Below are 24,575 nucleotides of genomic sequence, written 5' to 3' on the forward strand. Positions count from 1 at the left end.
GGAAGAAAGGCCCCAAAGGTGCACCGACACATCCTCGTGAGGCAGTTTTCAGCAGTAACTTGGGCACACCAAAGTAGAGTTCTTTTCAGATACCAAACCTATGGATAATTCATCCACAGCAGAACAACTTCAAAAAAGGTCATCAGAAGGAGGGACTAAAACAAACAAGCAAAAATCCAAACAAGCAAAAAATCCAAACAAGTGAACAAACCCCATCACAAAAAACCTAACCAACAACCCCCTACACACAACAAAAAGGTCTCACAAAAGATCTCCCTCCTTTCACTCTTCCTAAATCTCAAACAATTACACAGGGCTCTTTACCCCAATATCCTTCAGCACATCCATGATCCGCAACACTGACTGTTCATAATGCAGTTTTATTTTTTTCCTTTGTACAAAAACAAATATAAAATTTAAATCCAATAGAAAGTGTATACTAGCAATGACAAGTTTACATTACAATGAGACAGGACAATGCGATGTGTATTGAACACCACATTAGTTTTAAAACTCTCGGTGATACATGCACTATATAAAAACTGCTAGAACTTTTATTCTATTTCTACCAAGAATATCCAGGTACCAAGATACTTAAGAACCAAAAGTAATCTTGATAGGTGGTATCTACAAAATTAGACCTTTTCCACACACAAGAAGAAACCAACATTAATAGAAACATTTATCATTCTTTGTTAAAATCCTCTCACAAAAAGCCATACATAAAATTCTTAGTAGATACAGAAAAAGCTCAGAAGCTGCTAGCATAGGTAACCATTCAGTAGTTTAGAGAATCTTTTAGACATTTTGAAGAGATACTGTAGTTTTCAATCTGTATTTTCCCCACAAAGCCAGAACTATGTCGACTCCTGTTTCAGAACCTAGTCAGTGGTTAAAACTAGTTCTTGAGTGAAGTCAAAGAGCAGTGTACAAAATATTTAACAGAACAGGGGTGTGCCTGTTTACTTCTTGAAGAAAGTCTTTTCCACATTCAAGGTTTGTTTATTTGTCCCATAAACAAGATTGTACCTGAGGGATGAAACAAAAACAAGGGTTACCATCATCTGTAAATAGAGTTAAACTTTTCCATGAAAGCATTAAGTCCACAGAGCACAGCCAAGCTACCTCGCTAGTCTTGTCCAGCCTCCCTGAGGTCTGTGAGCCAGGGAAGTGCATGTTTGGATAGGTGGCCAGCTCCTATTTCTAGAGAGACACAGCCCTGTTGATGCTCTGTGGAGCCTGGGGCTGGGGCCTGCTGCCAGCAGCCTGCTCTTCCCCCAGTGCTGGCACCAGTGCCTGGCTCCCCACTAACTGACATTGATCATAGAGGTCACTGCAAGAAGGGCAATTCTACTCTGGGAGACTCAGCCCAAGAAGCTGTGAGCATTATATTGGAACACTCACTTATGTTCAGGCTGGAGCAGTACTCCAGATCCCCAACCCCCTATTCTGCCTTGGCCCTCACTATCTGACTGTCCAGAAAGCTGGGTCCTGTTCAGCAATTCACTACCAGTAAAGAGCTATTTCTTCTGCACTTAGAGAAACTATTACTATTAAATACTCTTATACCCATAACCTGCCATGCTTGTTTCTGGTAACTTGACAGCCAAAATATATATTTCCCTGTTCCAAGTTGTATTCCCAATAAAATAATATAAAATTAAGGGGAAAAAAACTCATGCAAGTGCATTTTTATAATAGTTACTGCCACTATATTACATAGCTGATACTCAACTTCTAAGCCAAGAAGTACTTACAGATGCTGCTTACCTGTAGGATTGTGCCGGATGAAAAATACAAATGGTCTGTCGACTATGAACCAAGGAGGGGACGACCTGGCTATTAAAATTGCAGCTTGCAAAAAACAAACAAATTAAAGGTTTAGAGTGAGACAAATCAAGCCCTGTAATGCATTTTATACTCTATCAGAGTAAAGGTTCCTTGTAGATATACGCATGCATGTGTGTATATATGTATCTATAGGCTTGAATAGGTGCAGACAAATGCCTAAAACCTACTAACTTGGACATTTAAAGCCACACAGGTCACATGATATCCTTGCAGGAAGCATTTAAAAATACAAGACCCACAGAGAGCTGGAAGTCCTGGATTGTCACCCAAAGGCTGTAGTAGCTTACTCCTCCTTGTAACCTGGATAGCCAGACCCTGCTATCAGTGGCCTGATATAAAGTATAAGCTATGACAAGACACTTCTCTAGAAGTAAGCCTGTCAATATTTCTTACAGTGATCAACAATGGCAAGTTGAGATTTGACTGAGAAATCAGATAAAACCCCTTAAGTGATCTGAGTCTGAGCATACTGCTGCAGTGATCTCCAAGTGGGCTATCTTTGCCTAGTGCCAAAGCCTTCTAAAGGAGTTTTCCCAAGTCTGACAGTTATCAGCACAATTGCTTACTTGTTGCTGCAGAAGCTTTGGTTCCATCTTCACTAACTTCAATTTTTGTCTTTTGCAGAACATTAGATACATGAAGACCTTCTGTTCCTGAAAGACCCAAGGAGAAAGGCACCTTCAGTAAAACTCACTGACAGAGTCCTGAAGTACTGTGTAGCTAAGCAGCTCTGTCAGAATGGCCCAGAATACTAAAAGCTGCTACAATCCTGCTGGAATCCCAAAGCTGCAGTGCAGAACAATACCTTTGAACACAGTCACTAAGTGAATAATTACAAAAATAGGGACTAACCTCTCTTACTCCTCCTTCCTCCCCATTTTCTAAGTTTGCTTATTGTTGGTTTAAAAGTTAGAAGTGCTCACATGCATTTTCAGTTTTAATTTAAAAAAAAACTGAAAAATTTTGCTATCTGAATTTAAGTTACACTCCTACGTGTCTCAATGTCAAGGAAAAAAAAAAGCACTTAGCAACATACCTTGCTTTTAATGAAACAAAGCACAGGCATTTGTTTTCAAATTAAGTCAGCACAAGGTAAGCTTTTTTGTTAGACAGTTCTATAAAAGCTCATCAGGATTTTAAGGAAAGCAGATAAGAGAAATAAAGTGACATTTTACAGCCATGAGTTCAGAAGTGTTTACACCCTGTTTTCAGATACTAATATTTACAGCTCTGAGTTGGTTCAGTCCCTTAAAGCGTGAATGTTTTTCATACATGCTTTCTTACAGCTCAAGTCACTAAACACATACTTCAGGGAAGGTTACACACTGTAGTTGCAGTATTTGCTACAGACTAAGGTATGGTACTGTTTAAGTCCTGCCAAAGATTTCAGACAATGCTTGAGACCCTCAGGTTGCAATATCAAATCTTAAGAAGCTGACCAGCATGATTTACTGCTGTAATGTAAGATGAGGGAGTAAAAAAGCCACTGCAATGTTGAACAGAAGCAAGCAGTCATGCCTGGCTGGCTACAACATAAAACCAGCTCCAATGTCATGGCAACACTTAGCCAAAAGAAAGCAGACAACTGCACTGGTAAAGCAGCACTTTATTCAGAGCTAGGAACTATGAAGGACCACCATGAATTAAAACAAAAACACCCTTACTTGTTATTTTTGCAAAGTTTGCCTTTGACTGGTCAAACATATCTGTAATACCAAGTGCTTGCAGAGGTTCCTTTAAGTCTGTTTCTGCTTCTGCTGTAAATCTGGTTGGAACAAAAAAAGAATGCATCAGTATCATGCAGGAAAGTCACCTGAAGTATTCCTTCTCCTTTATCTGATGAGATACATATAAATAACCCCACACACACTCCCAGAAGATGAATGGATTTATAAGTACTTACTTTGGTAAAATAACCTGCACTCTTTTTGCTACCATGGTTGTCATCCAGCTTCCTATTGTTTTAGTGCTGATGTGGGGGATGATAGCAGAGAGTGGCGTTGTGCTTTCAGTGGGCAGTGCAATCAACATGCTGATCATTTCCCCGTGGTATGGCAGCTCAATGATGTTGTACCACAGCTCATTTGGGGTACTTGTAGTGCCTAAAATAATAGAAACCAACAAACCCAAACTAGTGAGCCATAGCCATTTTAGCCTTAAATCTCTACCTTAACACAACTACTGCTAGAAGAATCTGTCAGGAAAGCTTTTCCCATGCCTTAAAACCAACTCTAAAAGTTCCAGGCTTCCTGATGGGCCTTCAAAAGGCATGGGCTCTGTAGAGATGCTAGTATGACATAAAACACAGACAGGATGACACCATGGAGCAAATATTCATTTAACATACATACTGTTTCCCAGACAAATCTCACCAGCCCAGAGCAGCAAGCCAGCTATGCTAGCAGAGACCAGGTCTGTGAATTAACTGGATGTCTGCTCCTGATCTCAGCTGTACCAGAACCAACTGTGAATTGAGAATAAAAATAAAGCAAGGAATAGCAGCAGACTGTCTTTCCAAACTGAAGAGATTTTGCAAACAAGCTTCTTCCTCCAAGAGCTATTGCAAGATGTCCTGGTTCCTGTCTGAAGTAGTCTGTTGCATTTGCTTAATTTTCTTGCTTAATAAGGATCTGATTAGGAAGCAATCTGAAGTCTTTCAAGATAGTGGAAAACAGCCGCTTTGAGGCAGTGCAAGAGGCTAATTAGATGAGATGGAGGGAGATAGCAGCACATCCAAGTTACAGCAAGACTGTCTTTGAGCAACCCTCTCCTCCTCCAAGCTCCCTTTGCTTACTGTGGGATTTCTGGCATGTGGCTGGGAAGCAAATGCTTTTTATAGTAGTTTCAAGTTAAAATTTGTCAGTTTAACTACAGACAGTATTTCAGGCAAGGTATTAGGATAGCAACAAGATCTTATTGTCTTTCCCCTTTCTTCATCTAAATCTGTACTTGACAGTCCAAGTTGGAAATCAACAGCTTCATTACAAATTTAATCTTGTTGCCAGTGCCATGAAAGCTGCTCTAAACTCATATTGCTACCAAACTGGTTGTATTGCATCTCTGTTTTGCAAGAATCATGTCAAAGTTGGCAGTTTCACTATTCCTTTTTTTAATGGCAGTGGTTCTCAGGCTGGATCCTACACATCTAACACTGGTTGCAGAAGTCAGCTCCAGGACAGTCACACAAGGCAAACTGTCCAATAGGTAAATGCTACTTTCCTGATTTGCTACTATCATTACTGAGGCAACTGAACAGGAGGGAAGCTCAGCTTCAGTCAGCTGATGGGACTGAAGATACTTAAGATATTTAAACTTTAAAGATCCCATTCCAGGCATGGATAAAATAGAAGCCCTGTCTTAAGATATCCAGAGATAAAAAAACCTCATTTGAGTCCTCAGGAAATGAGTAACTCAGCATTATTTCTTTTGTTCCTTTTTAGCCTTAATAGTTTCTTTACCTTAAACATAGGCCAACATAATGAATATTATAACCAGCATCAGAAGTCAAAAGCCTTCAAGACAATAGCCTTGCTAAACCCCACCTTAAATTATGAACTCATTTGAAAATCCAAAATTAGTATACACTGCAGTACATACTCACACTTTCAGCAGTTAAAGTATTACATTGCATCTGCTCTAATGTACAGGTTTGGGACAGTCACAGCTGTTTACTTTAACATAAAGTCTACTAATATTAGTTGAGCACTACTGACAGTACAAGTAGGCATTTAAAAGCACAGTGTGTCTTGCTTTTAGGTTTATAGCAAGCTGTATTCTCAGGCCTACTTCTCAGAGAGTATTTAGCACACATGGAAGTAAGTTCCAGGCAGCAATTCTTAGAAGGATGCAACACCAGTTTTTAATCAGAGCATCCATCTTACTTTGACCACCAAAATTCCCATTAGGCTGCAAACTGGAGCTCTGAAATACATTGTCAGTCACATCAAGCTGCTGGTGTCAGCTCTGAGAGTCTCTGATGGAAGTCTGGCAGAACCTGCTGAACTTCTTTTCACTTGTGACTCAATCTGAAGAGCAGTTTCACACCTCAGGAGATAGAGCCAACATTCTAACCCAGCTCCTCTGGCTCCCATAGGACTGGAGACTGTGCAAGTCCCCTTTCTCTATCTGACGTAAAATATAAACTGAAACTCCAGTCTCTCTCATATACAGCTCACCACCAGATAAACCTCTACCATTCTGCCTGTTGGCAGCTTTCCTTTTTTCTCAGCCCTTATAAACATGTACTTTTCTTTCTTACAGCAAAGCTTAACCAACATGCAAATTTCTCCATTTGGGTACTTCAGACTTTCCCTTTTGAAGGCAAAGGATAAGGCAATACATGACAGAGTATACAGCCTTAAGGCAACTGTTAAGTACCTTGCCCATGCCTCAGCAGCAGGATACACCTCGGTAACAATCCATCTATATCAGCTACAAGAACAGCATCTTTAAACACCACAAGCTCCTAGAAAGAGCAAACTCTACACCCTTTGGTGGTGGTAGTGGGAGTCACTGGGCTTACCACAGCGGAAGATGGACAGCTGGGACAGCATAGGAACTTGGTAGGTCTTCCCGTCAGCTCCATAAAATGGGCGCTTCTTGGTATTTTCAGGTCGAAATCGTGACTTCCATAGGCCCTTGAAATACACAGCATTCACTAAAACCAGTCTGGTCAAAGGGCCTTCAATATCATCTGGAGCTACAACCTGATCAATCATACCTAGAAGAAATAAAGGCATTATTGAGTATTTGCTGTTGTAACACTGACCAACTGTTCCTGAAGAACCTGACACACATTACTTTAGACCCCTTGACCTGTGAGTGTGCCAGCTCCTCATGGGACAATATATTTAAAATTCAAAAAGTCAATGCTATTCTCTGTCAAAAAGTAAAGTGGGATAACTAGAAATAAACATATCTTGCTAACTGATAGCCTGATGTTTTAACAACTAACAAGGCTCTACCCTTTCCAGCATGTAAGCAGATCTAGGGCTACATGGAATAGTTTCAGCTGAAACACCTCCCCATTCACACACTGCTTGCAACATTGCTATGCAAAACTGGTGATGTTGTCGAGAAAGAATTTGACAGCCTCATTTGACAAATACCACATCCAACATCATTAACACACTCCTCACATCCAGGAGGGACTTGTTTTAGCTCCAGAAGGTACCAAACGCATAATTCCCCTAGACTGGGAACATGCTGCAAAATGTGATCTCTGGCTTTAGTGTATGTAAGCTTTAGGACTGGTTCAAGAGGCTTGAAGCATGAGGAGTTCTGTCAAGGCAGGGTTAGTTAAGAATCCTCCACTAAATGCAAGTCCTAAGAACAGGGTCATATCTTAGGACAGTTTAGGGCAGTCAGAACAAAAGCTGAACTGCCCTTTAGCTTCCTGTGAGTCTGATTTACTGAGTAAAACATCTGAGTTGCCCGAAAGCATCTATGTTTGAGAGAAAGCATGGATCCAAGATAACTGTGCTTGGATTTATCACCAGGTACATGAATGCAAAGAAGAGTAAAAGCTGCTCTGATCCCATGGATGAACGGGATGTACACACACCCCAAACACATCCCTCCAGGCCACCACACAGGCACACCACACAGCACACCACATCTGCTGGGGCAACAAGACTGCTGGCTCCTGACCCACCAGCTCTAAAGCATCACACTAATGCCAGCTAAAAGACAGTTTTGAGCTGCAGAACAGAGCCTACTCTACCTCCCTATATCATTCTCCAATATTTCCATCTAAACTGGAGGTCTCAGACACCACCCTGCCATGCACAAAGGCACTCGCCAATACTCACCCCTTGTTTCATTTTTCACCCATTGGTTGATGGAATCACATGCTGCATTTGGGTCCTCGAAGTCCACACTCTTGACACTGCACTGAAACACCTCTTTGTTCCTTGTAACAAAAGGCACTTCCATTTTAAAGCCACTCTTTGCAAACACTGCATTAGCAATTGTTACAATGTCTTTATTCTTTTTTGAGACTATCAGCCTGTTTATCTTCTTTAAGGCTTTACCAACTCCTAGTTGGAAAAAACAGCAAGTTTAATTTAGAATAACATGATAAACACAGTTACTTTATATGCAACTATTAATGACATGAAAAGTCAAACATTAAGTGCTGGACTAGAAAAGGAAGACCAAAGCAAGCATTCTGAAGGGACTTCCAAAATACCCATTTCTGATGTCTCATCTGCTGATTCCCAGCAAAAACATGAACCTCCACTATGGTGCCTGCTGCACCTCTAGCTGTCTGCTGAGAATGTTAGACATTTGGATTACCCTGAGGTTCGAATATTAGTACAGAGCTACAAATCATGCTCTTCCACAGAACAAACTGTTCCAAAAATATTTCATATCATGTAAGCCAGGTCAATTATCAGTTCTGTGATGACAAAGAAAGTCAAAGGGTCAGCCTACTCACTCAGAGTTCTGCAGGATTTGCATAACAAATGGTCTTGAGCCTCAGAATATAAAACAAAAAGTCAAATAGTTTCTTTACTTCCTTTCCATTTAGTGGAGAATAAAGGAAGCTGTCAAGAGTTTTATAATAAACTTCCAAGTCAAGTCTTAGTTTCCTTAAAGACTAAGTCCTGGCCAAATCAGCTACAAGCAGGAGTTAACACATAAGCTCTTAACACATGAGCTTGCCTCTAAAAAAAACGAAAAGGGAAAGTAGTAGGTTCCAGTGCTTAGTCATGATCCTCAGGACCTGAAAGCAGATTGTACAGAGTGCTTGCTAGCTCCCTCACTGTGTGTGAGGGAAAGCAGATGGCAGCACAGAAGAACTGCTATGCTCACCATACCCAGTTCTCCTGTGTTACACCTCATCAATGAGTGCCTGTCTACACAGGGAAGCTATTGCCAGGCAGGCAACTTCATGTTCAACCACTGTATCAAACAGCATCCTTGGGTGGCTGTTATTAAAGTTCCCTCTGTTTCCCAATACAATTTAGGCAGAAACATTTCCTGACTTTCTTATGTAGACAAAGAAGAGATATGAAAGGAATAAATTAGTTCAGAGTTATTCTCTTAGCTGCATGTAAGAAAAAACATCAGATGACTTTGCTGTTTCATGTATCATGAATGCTTTAACAGCACCACTGGTATGAATTTCTACATGTTCACTCTCCAATATTATGGGCAAATTCTTTTGGAGAACATACCATAACAGAGGTTCTCAAACCGTATTCTGTGGACCACTGGTGGCCCACGGAGCACTTGCTGGTGGTCCGGGGAGAGCTGGCTGGTCTCATGATGCTGGCTCTCCTCTTTGCTTCCAGCTGCTAAATTGCATTAAAAGACAGCTAAAGACAAATTAAATACTTTTCAACTAATACCCTTCCAGAGAAGCAATTGCTACAGTTGCCAAAGGACTTTAAGGTAGTCATGAACAAGAGCAGGGGTAACCTGTGCAAGGACAGAGGTAGCATCCCATAACAAGCCTCTAACCAGGCAGTGGCTACCTTCTAAGGTGTTTGAGAACCTCTGTGTCTCTCAGTGAGGATTAGGAAGCCTGAAGGCCAAATAAAACCAGTTGATATAATACTTCAACATTTTTGCAAGTACATAATTTAGATGTTAAGGTGTCAAATAATTTTGTTGTACTTCAAATCCAGGACCAAAACAGCAAAGCAAATGAAGACAGGACAACATGTTATATGACAACATGTTATATGACAATACTGCTCAAGATTTAAATGTGCACTTACCTCCTGGAGGGTTTTCTATTCTTGGAAGTAAGGCAGAATGCTGGCACTAAGATGTTAAGTCTTGCTGGCAAACACTCACAAAAATAGCATGCAAATTAAAGCAGTAAGAATCTTCAGCCTACTCCCTCTGGAGGGGCAGACATTGGCAGAGGAATATGAACACAGATGCATGCAGTGTCAGAACAGGCAAGCAGAAATGGCTGTTTCAAAAAGAGGGCACTACAAGAACTACACATGCAGGGATTCTGACAGCAGAAAACTGAAGAGCAAAGTGAAAGTATCGATTGTATGGTTAGTTTGCACTGCTTTCAGTGAGGTGCCAAGAAATATCCTCTTGCCCTGTTATCTAAAGAGTGGCACATTAAAGGTTGTTCAGTACAGCTTGAAACCGAGTACTGCCACCTTTCTGCTCAGAGCTAGCAGTGGACCCCCATCCTGTTCTGGAATACCAATTTGGCAAGGACAAAGGCAGTTCTAGCCAGGGCCCTGAAGTCATTAACAAAGCTGCTTATAAGCCAGTTTGGGTATATGTACATACCCATGCTCCAATTGCCAATTAACTTCAAGCATGTCCATTCTGTGCTTTGGTAAACAGAGTTAATTGGTGCATGATGCAATCTACCACACTTTGAAATCCATCTCATACATCATGAAGAGTCTTTACAAAACACACCCAAAACCACCTTAGGATCACTGACCATTTACACTGTATCTCATCATAGTTGTCAGCTGCTTCTTTGTCTTGCCATCAGCTCCCAGCTGCAACACCCCCAGGACAGATGCAATCCCGTGAGGAGAAACAACAACATTGTCCTGAGGCTTAGCTTTCACTATTTGATTGAAGACCTGGATTCCAACATCAGAGCTAAGCTCCTCCAGAGGATAAAAACTGAACTGGGAACATACAGACATTAAAGTCCCAAGAACAAAGAGCAGTGAAAAGTGCCAGTTCATGATTCCTGGTTGGAGATACCTGTAAGAAAACAAGAGGGGGAAGTTAAGTCAGCTTTCACAGGCACTGCATTTTTAACATAAATTCTTATTTACCTAAATACGAATGTGGCACCTAAAATGGTGCCACACACCATTCACAGAGCTCTGGCAATGGGACTCACACAACTCACTGTGTTTTACTTAGCACTACCAGGATTTTAGGTCTAGGGGTTTCCAGATGCAATGATAGTCATGACCTAGCTAGATATCACTGCCTATATACAGGACAAAAGCCACCAAGTTAGGAAACTATCTCCCAATCTCCCACAACACCCTAGTTCAGATAGTTTTGTGTCTCAGCTAAATGAGCCTTGGCTTTCTGTTTAGACTGCCCTTTATGGTAAATGAGTGCTGAGAAGTGTGGTATGGTCCTCACCCACTAGTATGTGATGCACAGTACACCTCATAGATCATTTTCTGCAGTGAACAGAAGCATATATACATATGCAAACAGACCTTCTGTTGTGGGAATTTACACCTGCCTAGAACAATAAGAGTTAGCTGCATAATTGGCATGCTCAATAACGGGAACGTAGAGGAAAATTTTAGATTTTAAAATGCAAATGTTGAACTTGGATTTCAACCTGTACTTCTCTATTTAAGAAAATAGAGCACCTAATGTATACAGAATGAAGTTAATATTCAAAACAGGTGTATCTTCACCTGCAGGTCTAACACCTGCTGACAGAACTCAGTATTATTATCCATGAGCTCCAAAGAGCTGAAGCACAAGCAGCATCAACATTTTGTTCAGGACCTATCAGCAACTGATTATAGACAGCCAAACCCAAATGTCAAACACTGAGCACTGTAACTACTGTGCTGTATTTCCTCCTCATGAAACTGCATTCAACCCTTTTTGTTAGGGCAAAGAGATACTTAGAAAAACATGCAATAATCTCCAATTTCCTTACATTATGTTCCCTGTTCACAACATCTTTAAGACATTTCATTTACACAGTTCACAGCCCTGACTTCTGCTTCCAGACCAGCCAGGAGCCTGTTCCCTCACTGACTTCAGAAGAAGGTGTACAACCAAAAGAAGCATTATTCACAAAACATGCAGAACCAGGTCTCTGCTGCCCTGGAGCCCCCTGTGCAGCAAGCTGGCACACTTGCTGTTGTAGGTGCAGCAGCCCAGGGCGCTGGGGCCGAGCAGAGGCACAGCCTTGTCACTGCCAGCCTCCTCCCACACGCCCCAAGGAGCTGTGCCATCGCCAGCCTACCTACGCTGCGAGTTCAAACCATGCTGGAGCACTTGACTACCAGAAACCCAGCTGGTGTTTGTACAGATTTGTTTAATCATCTTTTAATAGCATGTACTCTAACTGTGCTAAAACACTTGAAAGTGACAAATACAGCATTTCCACTTTCTTCTACACCATTTCAGGGGACGAAGTAGGCTTTGTCGCAGTTTGTCATTGCAGAATAAGCCAAATGCTGAAAATGCAATAATGCAGGAGTTTAGACATCTTTCTCCCCCAAACCCAACTTTAGTGTACTTCTGATCAGAGGAACTTGCTGATTTAAGTTATGCAAGAAAAAGTGAGAACAGTCCTACAAAGTGGGGTAACAGCCCATCCAATAATTAAGTCTTCTCCATAAACCTACTAATTCCCCAGGCAGTTCTGAGGTCACTTAAGCACAATTCCTTCCAAAGGAGCTTCATATCAGCCATCTACTGCAACTACTCAAGTTCAGTCCAAAATTTAGACTGGACTGGGCTAGCTGCAGCTGAGACCAGCAGGAACAAAACCCAAGCACCAAGGATTGGGTTTGCACCCCTGAAGCAGGTTATGTGAGTCACTCCCCGGTTTGTCTTGCACCCCTCATCACCAGCTACAGCAAGAAAATGTCATGGGGGAGAGCCAAAAGCCTGACAAGGAAAGTAAACTTGCACTTTTCAAAATAAATTGAAATTGTTACGGAACATTTTTCAGTGTTCTTTGATACTAACACAAACCACCTGCAACCTCTAGTTTTGTTCTTATGGCAAGAATTCCTTCTGTCACAGGGAGCAGCTCCACACTGATGGCACTGCTGCAGGAGGAACTCCAAGAAAAGCTACTTTTAGGGCTAGCTTTTAGGGTTTTCTTTGGTGGTTTGGTGGCCATCTCTTCTCCCAAACCTGGAAATCCAAGGCGTAGTTTAAACAAATTCTTAATCCAGATATTAAGCAGACTTATAACTGGACCTATTATCTTGGCAAAAAGAAACTTCAAGGCCCTAAAACTATTACAAAGTCCTACTAGATGCACTTTGAAGCAAGCAACGGTGCATGTTGGTGCAATACAGCCTGTCCCACATAGTGATGGACAGTACCAGATAATCACAGAGCACAGTTTGAGCTGCAGTCTGAAAACCAGGCTTTTGACCAAGGCAACTCCACCTGATCCTGACAGCAAACCACAGGAAACTGGGCTATTTTGAGGGCAATCTACCCTTGATACATTATATGGCAAGACACATACTATGAGGGCAGACACAGGAATGGCACTTTGAAATCAAATAAAACAATGTTTCATTGTCATTTCGGTGCTTCATCTGCACAAGCCTAACAGAAGTCAGACACTTCTCTTCTTGACTCTCTCAGAATATATTAAAAGTCTCCAAGTTTTCTACTTCACTGATGACAGCCCCTGACAGACTCAGGGTGACAGCCTTGTATTTTCCCCATCACATGTGAAGCCTTGTCAAAACAACCCAACCTGCTCCCAAGGCCACTGCTGCAGAATTTTGGGGGATTTTCTGTTTCAACTGATTACCTCCCAGATCTGGTTTCCCCAGAATTCTCCATATTTGCCTAACCTCTCCCTCCTCACACACCATTAAGATGGGTTGGTCTCTGTTTTGGAGCACAGTCTCTAGCAGATACCTATTCAATAAGTGAAATAAAGTCGTGCAGTGCTCTGAGCATGGAAAAAAGAGTAAAACCCCTTTTGATCACAAGTTATGGAGCAGTCACTTCTTGGCCTGGCCCTGCTATGGCCACTGTGTAACTTAACCAGGTAACTGGGGAGACAACTGGGTCTTTGAAAAGTGGCATCCCTGCAATTGAAGTTTCCATCATGGACTTCAGTAAAATCTCTATGCAGTCCAGTATCAAGAAGTGTATTTGCATATCCTGAAAGAAACAGCTTAAGCACAGTGCTGGGAGAAGAAATCCAAAAGGATGTATGATGTGTAGGATGGAAAACAGCTGACCTGCTATACAGAATATCAACAAGCTTTCAACAAGCTTTCATAACACTGAAGCTAAAAAACTTAGTGATAGTTAAATCTGAATCTAATGCTTCAGAAAACCAAACAAAAATACAGGCTAGGCATTTCTTTGCCTATGACCTTTATATTTTTTACAAAGTTAAACTGAGGAGGAGGAAAGTGTATAGGCGAATTCATTTACATAAATGTGGGCTTTTGAAAGATGCTGGATCAAAAAAAGTCCCTCTGTAGGGTAGGCTGCCCACTTCTTAGACTGAGCACTTACAGGAAGGACAACATCCACAATTTAAACTTCTCAACACAATGGAAATGCTGTCACTAACCCAAAGAAATGTAGCCAGTGTTACCATACATTGCAATTTGTTATGCAATCCAGTTCTTAACCCTAATGCTAGAGCTTCTGAGCAGAACAGAGCAGTGTCACACATTCATCTCTATGAGAGATGCCATCTCCACAGCAAGCACACCAAAAACTCAACTCCCCCTGCCTCACAGAGCAGCACCACCCCAAGTCCTGCACATCACACTGAAGTACCAGTTATAACTCTAATTGCAAAGCCTAGCCTAAGCCACAAAATAATTTTCAGACAACTATTCCAGTCAGGCACAGAGCTTGGAGGAAGGCAAAGGAGGAACACAGCAGCATATCCTGTGTACACTGATGGTTCTGTGTTGTTTCATGACAGATGATGCAAAGTCTTCAGGCTCCCAATCTTGGGATGAGCTCAGCTTCAAGCTGGGGTTACAAACACTGACTCTCAGATGTATTGGGCAGGATACTCAATTCTCACTAGGCTCAACTATTCAGATCACCACCATAATACCTAGTTTAAATTTTTTAGATTAAATTATTATGGAAGTAGTTATATCAACAAAGAGCACTACACACTTTCAGCCTACATTTATAGAATGCTTGTTACAAAAGCAAAGTTATATTAATACAGGCTGTTTAATCTGCGTCTAGAAAAGTGCTTGGTGGAGCAGGGAAAAATTACATCTTCAGCCCCAGGCACAAAATACTGCTAACAAAGAAGATCCTCCTACAGCAAAAAACTAGCTTAGGAAGGACTTCATTTTCAGAGAGCCAAACCAAGCTGCTGCAATCTTCCCAAGAGGAAGAACAGAAATTAGTTTGGTTCAAGATGAGAGGCAAAAACATGATCTGAAAAAAATACCCATATTTAATATCTAAGTTGGAGAAAAGGCCTGCCCCAGAGAGGCTGAAGAACACTTTGCAGTGGATTGATGATGAAATAATCAACTGTACATAGATTTTTAGATATCTGTAATGACTGCACTATAAGACACCTTCAAGTGTTTATTCTGAAGCCTGACTTCAACAGGAATAATGTATAATCCAAAAGGCTCCTTCTTGCAAGATTGATTCTGTGATTTCTTTAAAGATATATCAAGCACAAGGAAGTTTAGACACCAGACTGCACTTCTGTGAATAGCTGTAACCAAAGAGCAGCAAGCACAGCTAAAGGGAATAAAACTGAAGAGCAGTCTCACAGCATTGCTGGTCTTACTGTATTAAGCCCAAAAACCTCAGAGCCCCTGAGCCCACGTGGCAGGCACTGGGCAGCCTCTGTGACCAGAGAAAGCCAGCCTGGAGCAAACATTCAGGGACCTCTCCAAGTCTGAGATGCTGATGTTTCCATGCCACTGTCATCTGGGCTACTAATTTAAAAGTCTTATTTCAATTGACATATGAGCTGAAAGAAAGCAGCTTCACTTCAGGCATTTAACCAATTCCCTCCAGCAGGACTGAATAAATATCCAACCAAACTTGTTAACAGTCATTAAAGGAGCTGGCTGAGCACACAGCAATTGTTTCTCACAAGCAAGGAGACCACTCTGGTTGCAGAGGGAAGGTCATGTGTTGGGTCTTGTTTTCCAGCTGATGGGCTTAGCAGCACGGTAAAGCACTCCAGCCTCTTGGTATGCTTCCCTGCACCTCACAGGTGTTCCTGACTCCCCTTCTGCCTAAGCCTCTTACATACCAAAGACTTCAACTTCAATATCCTCTCCTCATCCTGAACCTGAGTTCAGCCTGCTGAAGTTCTGGCTTCTTCCACATGACAGATCTGGGAAATGTTTCATCCTCCTTCCATATCTTCTGGTACGCCCTGAATGCTGGCTCTTCCTTTTCATCTAACAACTCCTATTATTACTCAATACCTGGAAAGTTTAGTATATGCAGAGCATTTCCAAGAAAGGATGATTGCTAGGTTTTAAACAGCTCAGTACTCCCATTGCTCTGAAGAGGAGAAAGTTACTGTCAACAAGATATAAACCTAACTTTTACACAGAGATAAGCTGGAAGGGATGGGTTTTTTAAAAAAATAGTTTTATATCTTAAGACAGTGGTCTGACTTCAGGCACAACAGCCAGCATTGCATATGAATGCAAAAAGCATGGCGTTGGTTCTGAAGATCTCCTCTCCCAACCTTAATCCTTTCTCTGCTACTCCTATCTCTCTCAGGTTTTTAGTGCATTCTGGAAAGCCTGTTCAGCTATATCCAACCAGCCTCCCCTGCCAAGTGGGAATTTCTCTGAAGAGCACCAGCTTGTAAAATCAGCTGGTCCCACAGAGAAACCATCTCTTTGTCCAAGCACTGCTCCCCCATGAGCAGGAAGCTGGAGTTCAGTGCTTCTTATGAAGAGTCCTGACCACCAGCATTTCCTGGGAGTTTCTGTTAGGCATGAAGTACAGAGAGACCAGATCCATTTCAAACTGTCTGTAGCCTCATGACCAGGGTCTCCAGTCTACAAGCCAGACTAATTTTTCTCACCAGTATCTATCTTCTACAGCATTTGGTGGTGGTTCATGGTAGTTAATTACAAAGATCAATTTCACATCATGCAAAGCTGACCAGAGTTTTTTACTTCACCACTGAGTTGTGACTGTACAACAACTACAGAGGCACTATTCAGAGTTTCAAGAACATAGATAGGCTTCTATGCATAATTTGCTTTTACTTCCATCCCTCATTTATACATGATTATAAAGCCAAATTTAGCTCTGCTTCATGAAGCAAATACAGTTGACAGGGCAGGGGGCTTATAGAGACTATTATGGTACTGTACAATTCTATCACCATTCTCAAATTTTGTGTTCTCTTGTTACTGTAGGCTCAACTACAATTGCTAAAGTTTCTAGGTATTATTTATTCCTGTATTTAAAGTAATTCCCACAGAATTCTCCTAGTATCAAGTCTTATAGTATCAGAAAGATTAAAGAGAATGAGGTTTTTAATTTACTGGTGTCCCTTTATTAAAGAAGTGGTTTGGTTGATCTTAAGTTCTTTATGCAAGTATGTGGGTACTTTAACATAATGAAGAAACAAGCATGGGACAGTCAGCTCACCAAGAGTAACGCGGCAGAACCAGTTTCCCCAAAAGAGGGAGCACAGCAGAGCTCCACAGCATGGTGGGGAGGCTGTGCCCTCTTCTCTGGACTCACCCCACTAGAGGGAATGGGTTTTGACAAGCAGAGCATTTGCCTAAACTCAAGCCCCCACTTTTAGTTTTTTAGTGCAAGAAAGGCCTCATGGAACCACAGTTCCCACATTTATTGTACATTAGCAGTGCTCACTATGCAACCACAGGCTTGTTAGGAGCCAAAGGCAAACCTGCAGCATTGCAAGCTCCCATTAATGAGGCACAGGGTATTAATTCTTACACTGGGCTGCACAAGTACAGATTTATGAAGTAAATAGTCCACAAGGTGCTGGACTGACAATGGCTGGTGTCTTATCAGGTACCTCACCACCACTTCCACCCTAAGTCCCACCTCTGCTTTAGGATTTTACCATCTTTTCCTCCTTAAAAAAATAAAGGGAAACCCAGTACCCTTATGCATTTTCACTTGGTGCAGGTATCTCGGCATCATCTGATAGCAAGACTCACACCGCTACATCCCTGCAGCACAAACAAATCTGGCTCTCCTTTTCTCAAAGTATATTTTCATCTGCTGGCCAGTGACACATGCCCTCCCTGCCTCTTGCACCTACCAGGCTGGGAGAGTAGAAACAGCCTGGTGGAGATGGCTGCATGGCCACTTGGGAACTGTGCTAGGAAAAGACTGAGTGCCAAGACCTTTCAGGATACATCCTCCTTCAGAAGGGCTAAGGCACCAACATCTCTAACACTTGGGCTAAAAGAGCTGTTAAGCAAAGGAAAAAATAAAAACCAAAACTGTGTAAGAAATAAAGAAAACTAAAGGTATAGAATTGAGTCCTCAAGCAAACAGTTCATATTTCAGAGCTTTGAAAAGGCATGTGAGTCACTGCAGAGTAGGGGAGAGATGACTGTTGGCCTTCAGATTCTACAACTGTTAGGTTTCGGTTACTCTACAAAAAAGGAACTTTCATTTCCTACTAAACAATGCTACAAAGCCCGATTCTCATCACTCCACACTCTATGGTTCAGTTAGGGTTCACAGCATAACTGAAAATTAGGCTTTCTATGGAGCCATACTATTTTTCATTATTTACATTTTTATTACTCCTGGGAAGCTGAGAGAAGTGGCAGGATCTATCAGCAATACAACATTTACCTAAAGCCAACTGGGTTTAGAGATGCCCAACTGGCAGCAGAAGATGGGGAGACAGTCTTGCAAGAGGACTTTAAGAAGCCTCACTTAAAATAATGCAAATAATATTTAATTACTTGCATTATTTCAAGTTTTTACTTATTCCTCCTCCTTCAAGAGGAAAGACTACAGCAGTACAGTGTTGGCAGTTGCTCTAAAAGTACATACAGTCAGTACAGTCATTTCACTATAAAAATGAATTGGAACTCCAGTATTCTCTGCTCATAACAATGAAATTCATAAAAAAGTTGCACTTACACAAGCTCATTGATAGCCAAAACCTGATACTTTAAGCATTTGTACACAGGGAATGCTACCAAATGACAAATTACTTAGAGAGATCAGGAATGCTGTTCTAACCATTTACTGCACTCGTGGTTGGAGATCTGCAGAGTAATGGGTGACTAGCCTTTTATTTATTTATTAATCACACTGTACATCATTAGCAATCAACCACTTCCTATTTGCAAGCTAATTTAGAAACCTTATCTGAAAAACTAGATAATAAATATAACCCTTAAAGTGTAATGTTGCCAAATTATTAACATTTAGGATGAAAAATGTACATTGATTTTCTGTATTGAGGACAGCATCACTGAAACAGACCTAAGCTCACAGGAGATACTAGTTTTTAGTGGCCTCTTCTCAGCCATTCCAGCTCTAGCTTGAAGGTTACCCAAAAAGGATAAGGACATTTACATTTCTATTCACAGCACAGACATTTACTTATATTCATCTTTTCCCCCCAGAAAGCTCCAGAAGCAGAACTAGCCAACCACAAGAGCACCAGAAATCCCAGATGCTGTAAAGATGCAGGAATGAAGCCTTGTGCTGGGAACCTCATCCCTATGCTCAGGTAGACACCCCCTCAGTCATTTGCAAGAAGACTTACATTAACCAGTTAATAAGAGAATTACCAGCTATTTAAAGACCTGTATTTAAGAAAACACTCTTTTTGTTAAACTGACCTCACTTCTGACTGATCCCACCGGCTTTGCTACAGGTTTCTGGGAAGGCAAGACTTAAATTTCCATAGTAAAAAAAAAAGGACAGCAGAGTATGAACTATGCACAAGAATGCTCCAAGAGCAGGTCATGACCTGGTATATTAAACTGTCTGATTCAGTTCAGCCTGAGAGTTTGTAGGCTGAGTTGTGAGCTGTGCTGGCTGAGCCTCCACAGAGTCCATCACTATTTCTGTAAGGCAGATGACAAACCTCTGCAGAGGAAGTAGGCAATTAGCTGGGAAAGCAACCTCTTCAACTGAGCTGCCAGAGCAGCTGGAGGCCTCAGCTTGTTGAACTGCTGAGAAAGACACATGAACAACTCTTTCTGGGAGAGGAGGCTGTGTAGCAAGATAGAGACATAGAGATAAATAGATAATGCACCAACTTCTACATGCCATTTCTTAGACTTCTTAGGGGTAAAGTTATAGGATAACAGAACGGAATAGGAAAAATTAGTCGTGTTCCTTTCTCCTCTTGGTTTTGTACCTGTAATCTGTCAGGGCCAATGGGAAACTGCCCCTCTCCTGTTCAAATAAAAAAAAACCTGAAACTTGTTCAGCTTTGGGCAAGCAGAAGCTTACCGTTCACACCATATGACAGAACCATCTCAGAAACAGTAAGAAACATCACTAAATACCTCAACATGTCCTACTGCAAAAACAGTAGCTTAAAGAGTGAATTGTTAAATAGTACAGAAAGCATATAGGTAAAACACAGGCTTGGTCAAAGCTATATAGCTGATGAACATAAATTCATATCCCCTGTACATCAGCCAAACTAAGAGAGCTAGAATGTACCGGCATTTCTCACTAGTGCTTCTGGAGACTCCAGGGGGATTCACTACAGTGGCTTACAGTCTCTTGGTAACTCATATTTCTCACAAACCAACCTACCTGCATGCCAAGGCCACCACATGTACACAGCCTTGAACAGGCTTCTTCAGCTCAGCACTCACCAGCCATCAGTCCTGATCCCTTCCACAACCGCTTCCATGGTCCCATAACACTGAGGAGAATTTCAGGCTGCTGTCTCCAAAGTCCAGGATGCCAACAGCCTGACTGCCTCACTTAGCACCACATGGCTGAGCATGGTCAGCAAAACTGAGGTTTTCTCCAAGGGGACAAGATGAATATGCTAATTCCACAAGATGAATATGCTTTCATACTTAAACTGCTTTGTGGCATAATTATTGGACCCCAGCACCTTCTGATTTCAGCATGAAAATAAGGGGAAAAAAACCACCTTCCTGGCCATTACAGGTGAACACCAGACCACAGAAAAGACAAAGCAGCTGCCAAAACACATGTTTTTCCACAGACATTGCTCAAGGAGAGGTGCTAATGGATTTAGAAAGCATTTAAGTGTATTTCAAGGCCATGATAAACAGCTCAAGAACCCACAGCTTGTACTAGCATTGCCACTAAAATTGCCCCATACTTTTCCAGTCCACCATTACTGGCTCTCACTTCAGCAGAGACCTCAGCTCTGCTTACAGAAGTCAAGTATGAACTAGAGTCTCTCCCTAAAGAGACAGGAACAAGCAGAACACAGGACAGCTTTCCCCCCCAGCATGCCAGCCTAAACGTTTGTGTAGCTCCAGCTGCAGAATGCTACCACCACTTATTGCTCCCCTCCCACCACTGTAACCATCACAGAGGAGACACCTGAACACATGCATGGTTGCACATATTCAGCTTTCCAGTTTTTACACAAAGAAGCTATCTACTTTAATAATAAAAACCTTCTTATATTTTCATAGATGCCCAAACCTACACTGCATCTTTACATTTCCACTAAATCTTTAAATTCACACATAGGTGATTGACTACTCCATGCTACCACTACCAAAAAGAGGCAATTCCTTCTATCACTACACTTATTCAAAAGATGTTTATGGCTAGTAGAGGTCCACTGAATGACATGGTTCTTACAGGCCAGCACTTTGCTGTAAAACTTGATTCATTAGCTATGTCACAGGTGACAGAGAAGATGCTCAGAGGCAGGTAAAGATGAGTGTATCTAGCAACACTTTACAGATTAGTGATGGTTATCCATCTTTTCCCTGTCTTCTCATGTATAAAACTTCGGACCCCAGAGAATCACAGAATTCAGTTAACAAACCAAGTTGACTGGAAATGTTTTGATGATTAGAATTAATTTCCCCATAATTAGTATTACAAAAGCATGCTCTTTCATGCATGCTTGTGATTAAGCAATTCAAGCAGCTCAGACAACCCTAACCCCAGCTTCCAAGAAAAACCCTCCACCAAGCTTCAGCTTTTTCAAGAATGAGCACAGTAGTTCCTATCAAGAATCAAAAGCCAAAACCAGCTGTATGAGCCAGGTAGATGCTGTGCCCACCACCACAAACCTCTACCCAGAGCTCTCTCTGAACTGATCTCTTGCTGTGGATCCATGAAATTTACATGCCTCTCCATTATAATTCCTAGCAGTAAGGTGAGGTGATTATTTTTCAGTATTTATACAGACACATTCACTTCAATCTGTTCTAAAAATACCTGGTGCAACTTGCTGGCCTCCCTGCTTGCAATTTTTCTGCCTAGCAGATGCTGGTAAGAAACTCTAGGTTGGGAACACGTTTCTGCCTGTGTGATTTAGACACTCAGGCTAGAAGTCTCCACATGCCACTAAGACGTGCTATTCTCCTGGTTGTCAATGACAACACCAAACAGAAGCTCCAACACTTCTGTATACACCTTGAGACAAAATCCACTGCGGGTTTCTGTTTTCTTTTTTGTTCTGACATGAGTTTCTATTGCCTCCCACATGAGATACATAGAGCTATATATAGATATAAATGTATGTGTGACTATAGTGATGGCCATATCACCAATCAGAGTAAAGAGGAGTTCTTCCACCATCCTCATACCTGGGGAGTGCATAAAACAGCAATGCCCAGAGAAGCTGCCTTGCAGCATCTCAAGAGCACTTGACACAATTTGCTTATAGGCTGCCTGATATACACCTTGTCTGTAATTGTGAAAAGCTGTGGACTAGCATTCATCACTCAAAGTTTGCTCCTATCCCAAACAGCTGCTATTCTCATGAGTTTAATCACACCCCACAAAATGCTAGATCTCCAACCTAGTATATCTTACATGCAGCTGAATTAATCTACTTAATAATTCTGCCTTTTTATTTGCACTGGTCTTCCCTTCACACTCCAAAGGCTCACTCTAAGCACTCAGCAGGCATGCAGCTGCTCTTCACTTTCCTCAAGGATGTCTGCAGTTTCTCCAAAGCTACACAGCAGCACAGCTGCTTACACCTACGTACATTTTGTGAATAGTCCCTACAAAATCAGGTTTCTAATGAATTCCTGTGGCAAGCTGGGGACAAGACATTACTAAATGCTCACACTAGAGAAAGTGAAGGAACAAGAGGTCACTTTTCAATGCAGTGAAAAAAAATAAAGTAATTCTACCAGGTTTCTCTTTCAGGAAGTTGCCCAAGAATGCGATTACAACCACAAAAGCCAAACCACGTTTAGAATCATATGCAGGCATGAGAAAGGGGGAGAGAAATAAATCAAAGGCCTCTAACCCATAAACAGATATTCCCTAGTTTTATGGGAAATTTGACATTTGAACACCTATTTGTTCCTACAATGGTTTAGCCAAAGGTATTTCTCTGTTAAGATCCTCCAACACTGCACAGTACTGAGCCAACATAACAAGCACCATTTTCACCAAGAGACAAAGGAGTCCGCATTTCCAAATCTTCCCAGACCGCGATACACGAAGCAGCTCCCATATCACTCCAAAGGGAGCCGGGGTCAGAGTTTTGGCTAACCAGCTCTCCGCTTCAGCACACAACGGGATGCCACCAGCCCTATCTCAATCCTGTTACAGTATCACAATATCACCCGCTCCTCCCCAAAGGGCAATGGCCGAAAATGTTTCTCCCCCGTTACTCTGTCATTCGAAAAGCCAAGAAAATTTCAGCTGCTAACTGAATGATGATTTATTACTTTTATTTAGCACAACACCAGCAAGCTCTCTCTCACGGCAGACAAGGGACACGAATGAAAGCGAGCAACTTCCAGATCCCAAGCTCTGCCAGCGCAGCCGGTGCCCGGGAAGTGCCGCGTCCCCCGCGCCGCGACGGCGATGCTGCTCCCCGCGGGCTGCCAGCCTCAAACCCGCTTCTTCTGGGGCAAAAACCCTCGCTGCTTTCACAAAGACAACACGCAGGAGAAACTCGGCTGCCCCGCTCCCGGCACAGCGCCCACGCACCCGGCGCCGGGAAACTTGTGCGAGCAGGTAACAGGAGCGCAAAGCGAGAAGCCGCCGGAGCGACCCCCGCGGCCTCCGGGCTGTCAGCAGCCGAACTTTGGGTCCCCGGTTCCTCCTCCCGGTGCCCCGGTTCCCTCCCTCTCTCCCTCCCGCCGGCCGGGCGCCCCTCCGGCGCGGCGCGGCCCGGCTGTGCCCGCACGGTGCTGGGGCCCCGCTCACCTCCCGCGCCGCTCTCCGCCGCTGCCCCGCCGCCCCTCGCCGCTCGGCCGGAGCGCGGCGGCGCCGCCCGCCATTTATAGGGCCCGCGGCCGCCCCGCCCGCCCGCCCGCCCCTCGCCCCGCGCCGCGGGCCCGCCCAGGGCAGCGCTGCCGCGGCCGGAGCGGGCCGGGGGGCGAGCACCGGGACCGGCTCGGCCTGAGCTCCGTGTCACACAGCCCCTCCGGCTCAGCCGTGTCGGGGAGAAGGGGAAGCCGAGGCAGCGGTGGAGGTGCCCACGGGGCGAGGCTCGGCCCGGCAGGACACCCGGAGGTGGTGCGGGACAGGGACCACCGAGGGCAGCTCCATGCGGCCCCTTCCCGGCAGTGCCGTGCCGGGAGGTTGGAGGATTTTGACCAAGGGGCTCGCCCCCGTGCGCTCCCCAGTGCGCCCACGTCCTCACCAAGGGATGAGGAAATGGCTCAGCCTAGGACCTCCATCCCTTGTATGGCCCTGGGGTTTTAATCTGCACAAACAGCGGGAGGGATCGGAGAGAGGGAGGGAGGGAAGTTGCTGCTGCTCCAGTGTAACACCACAGGCACAGAGCAGTGTGGCAGGACAGAAGTGTAAACCTGGGAAAACACATGTTAACCGTAATACTGACTGACAGCCCTGGACTCCTTGACTGATAAAGTACAAGAAGGAATTTCCACTCTTTGTACAAAGCC

At 43.0% G+C, this 24,575-nt stretch overlaps 1 protein-coding gene across 2 annotated transcripts; it reads right to left on the reverse strand.

The window, feature by feature from the left end:
* Positions 1-360: 360 nt before the first annotated feature.
* On the reverse strand, positions 361-23,960 carry SERPINE2 (serpin family E member 2). 2 transcript variants are annotated; one of them, XM_084212431.1, is made up of 11 exons: positions 23,872-23,960; positions 10,273-10,551; positions 9,579-9,598; positions 9,033-9,152; positions 7,662-7,889; positions 6,374-6,571; positions 3,755-3,953; positions 3,516-3,616; positions 2,418-2,504; positions 1,771-1,854; positions 361-1,029 (listed from the first exon to the last, which is right to left on the reverse strand). In XM_084212431.1, exons 1-11 carry the CDS (start codon positions 23,943-23,945, stop codon positions 992-994), a joined length of 1,428 nt encoding a protein of 475 aa, XP_084068557.1. In that variant the 5' UTR covers positions 23,946-23,960; the 3' UTR covers positions 361-991. The 2 variants fall into 2 exon arrangements, with proteins under 2 accessions (XP_084068557.1, XP_084068556.1); XM_084212430.1 differs by lacking the exons at positions 9,033-9,152; positions 9,579-9,598 and having other exon boundaries at positions 10,277-10,551.
* Between the last annotated feature and the right edge of the window lie 615 nt (positions 23,961-24,575).

This window comes from Fringilla coelebs (genome assembly GCF_963513975.1).
Source record: "Fringilla coelebs genome assembly, chromosome: 10".
NCBI lineage: Eukaryota > Metazoa > Chordata > Aves > Passeriformes > Fringillidae > Fringilla > Fringilla coelebs.

What these genes read in the sequence shown, in the direction of transcription:
- SERPINE2 (XM_084212431.1), bottom strand. Translation starts at nt 23,945, where the DNA reads ATGGCGGGCGGCGCCGCCGCGCTCCGGCCGAGCGGCGAGGGGCGGCGG. An exon ending in AGATACAGTGTAAATGGTCA is followed by an intron (nt 9,599 to 10,272) that starts GTGATCCTAAGG and finishes CTTACTTCCAAG; the next exon opens with AATAGAAAACCCTCCAGGAG. An exon ending in CAAAGCTTCTGCAGCAACAA is followed by an intron (nt 1,855 to 2,417) that starts GTAAGCAATTGT and finishes GTTTTTTGCAAG; the next exon opens with CTGCAATTTTAATAGCCAGG.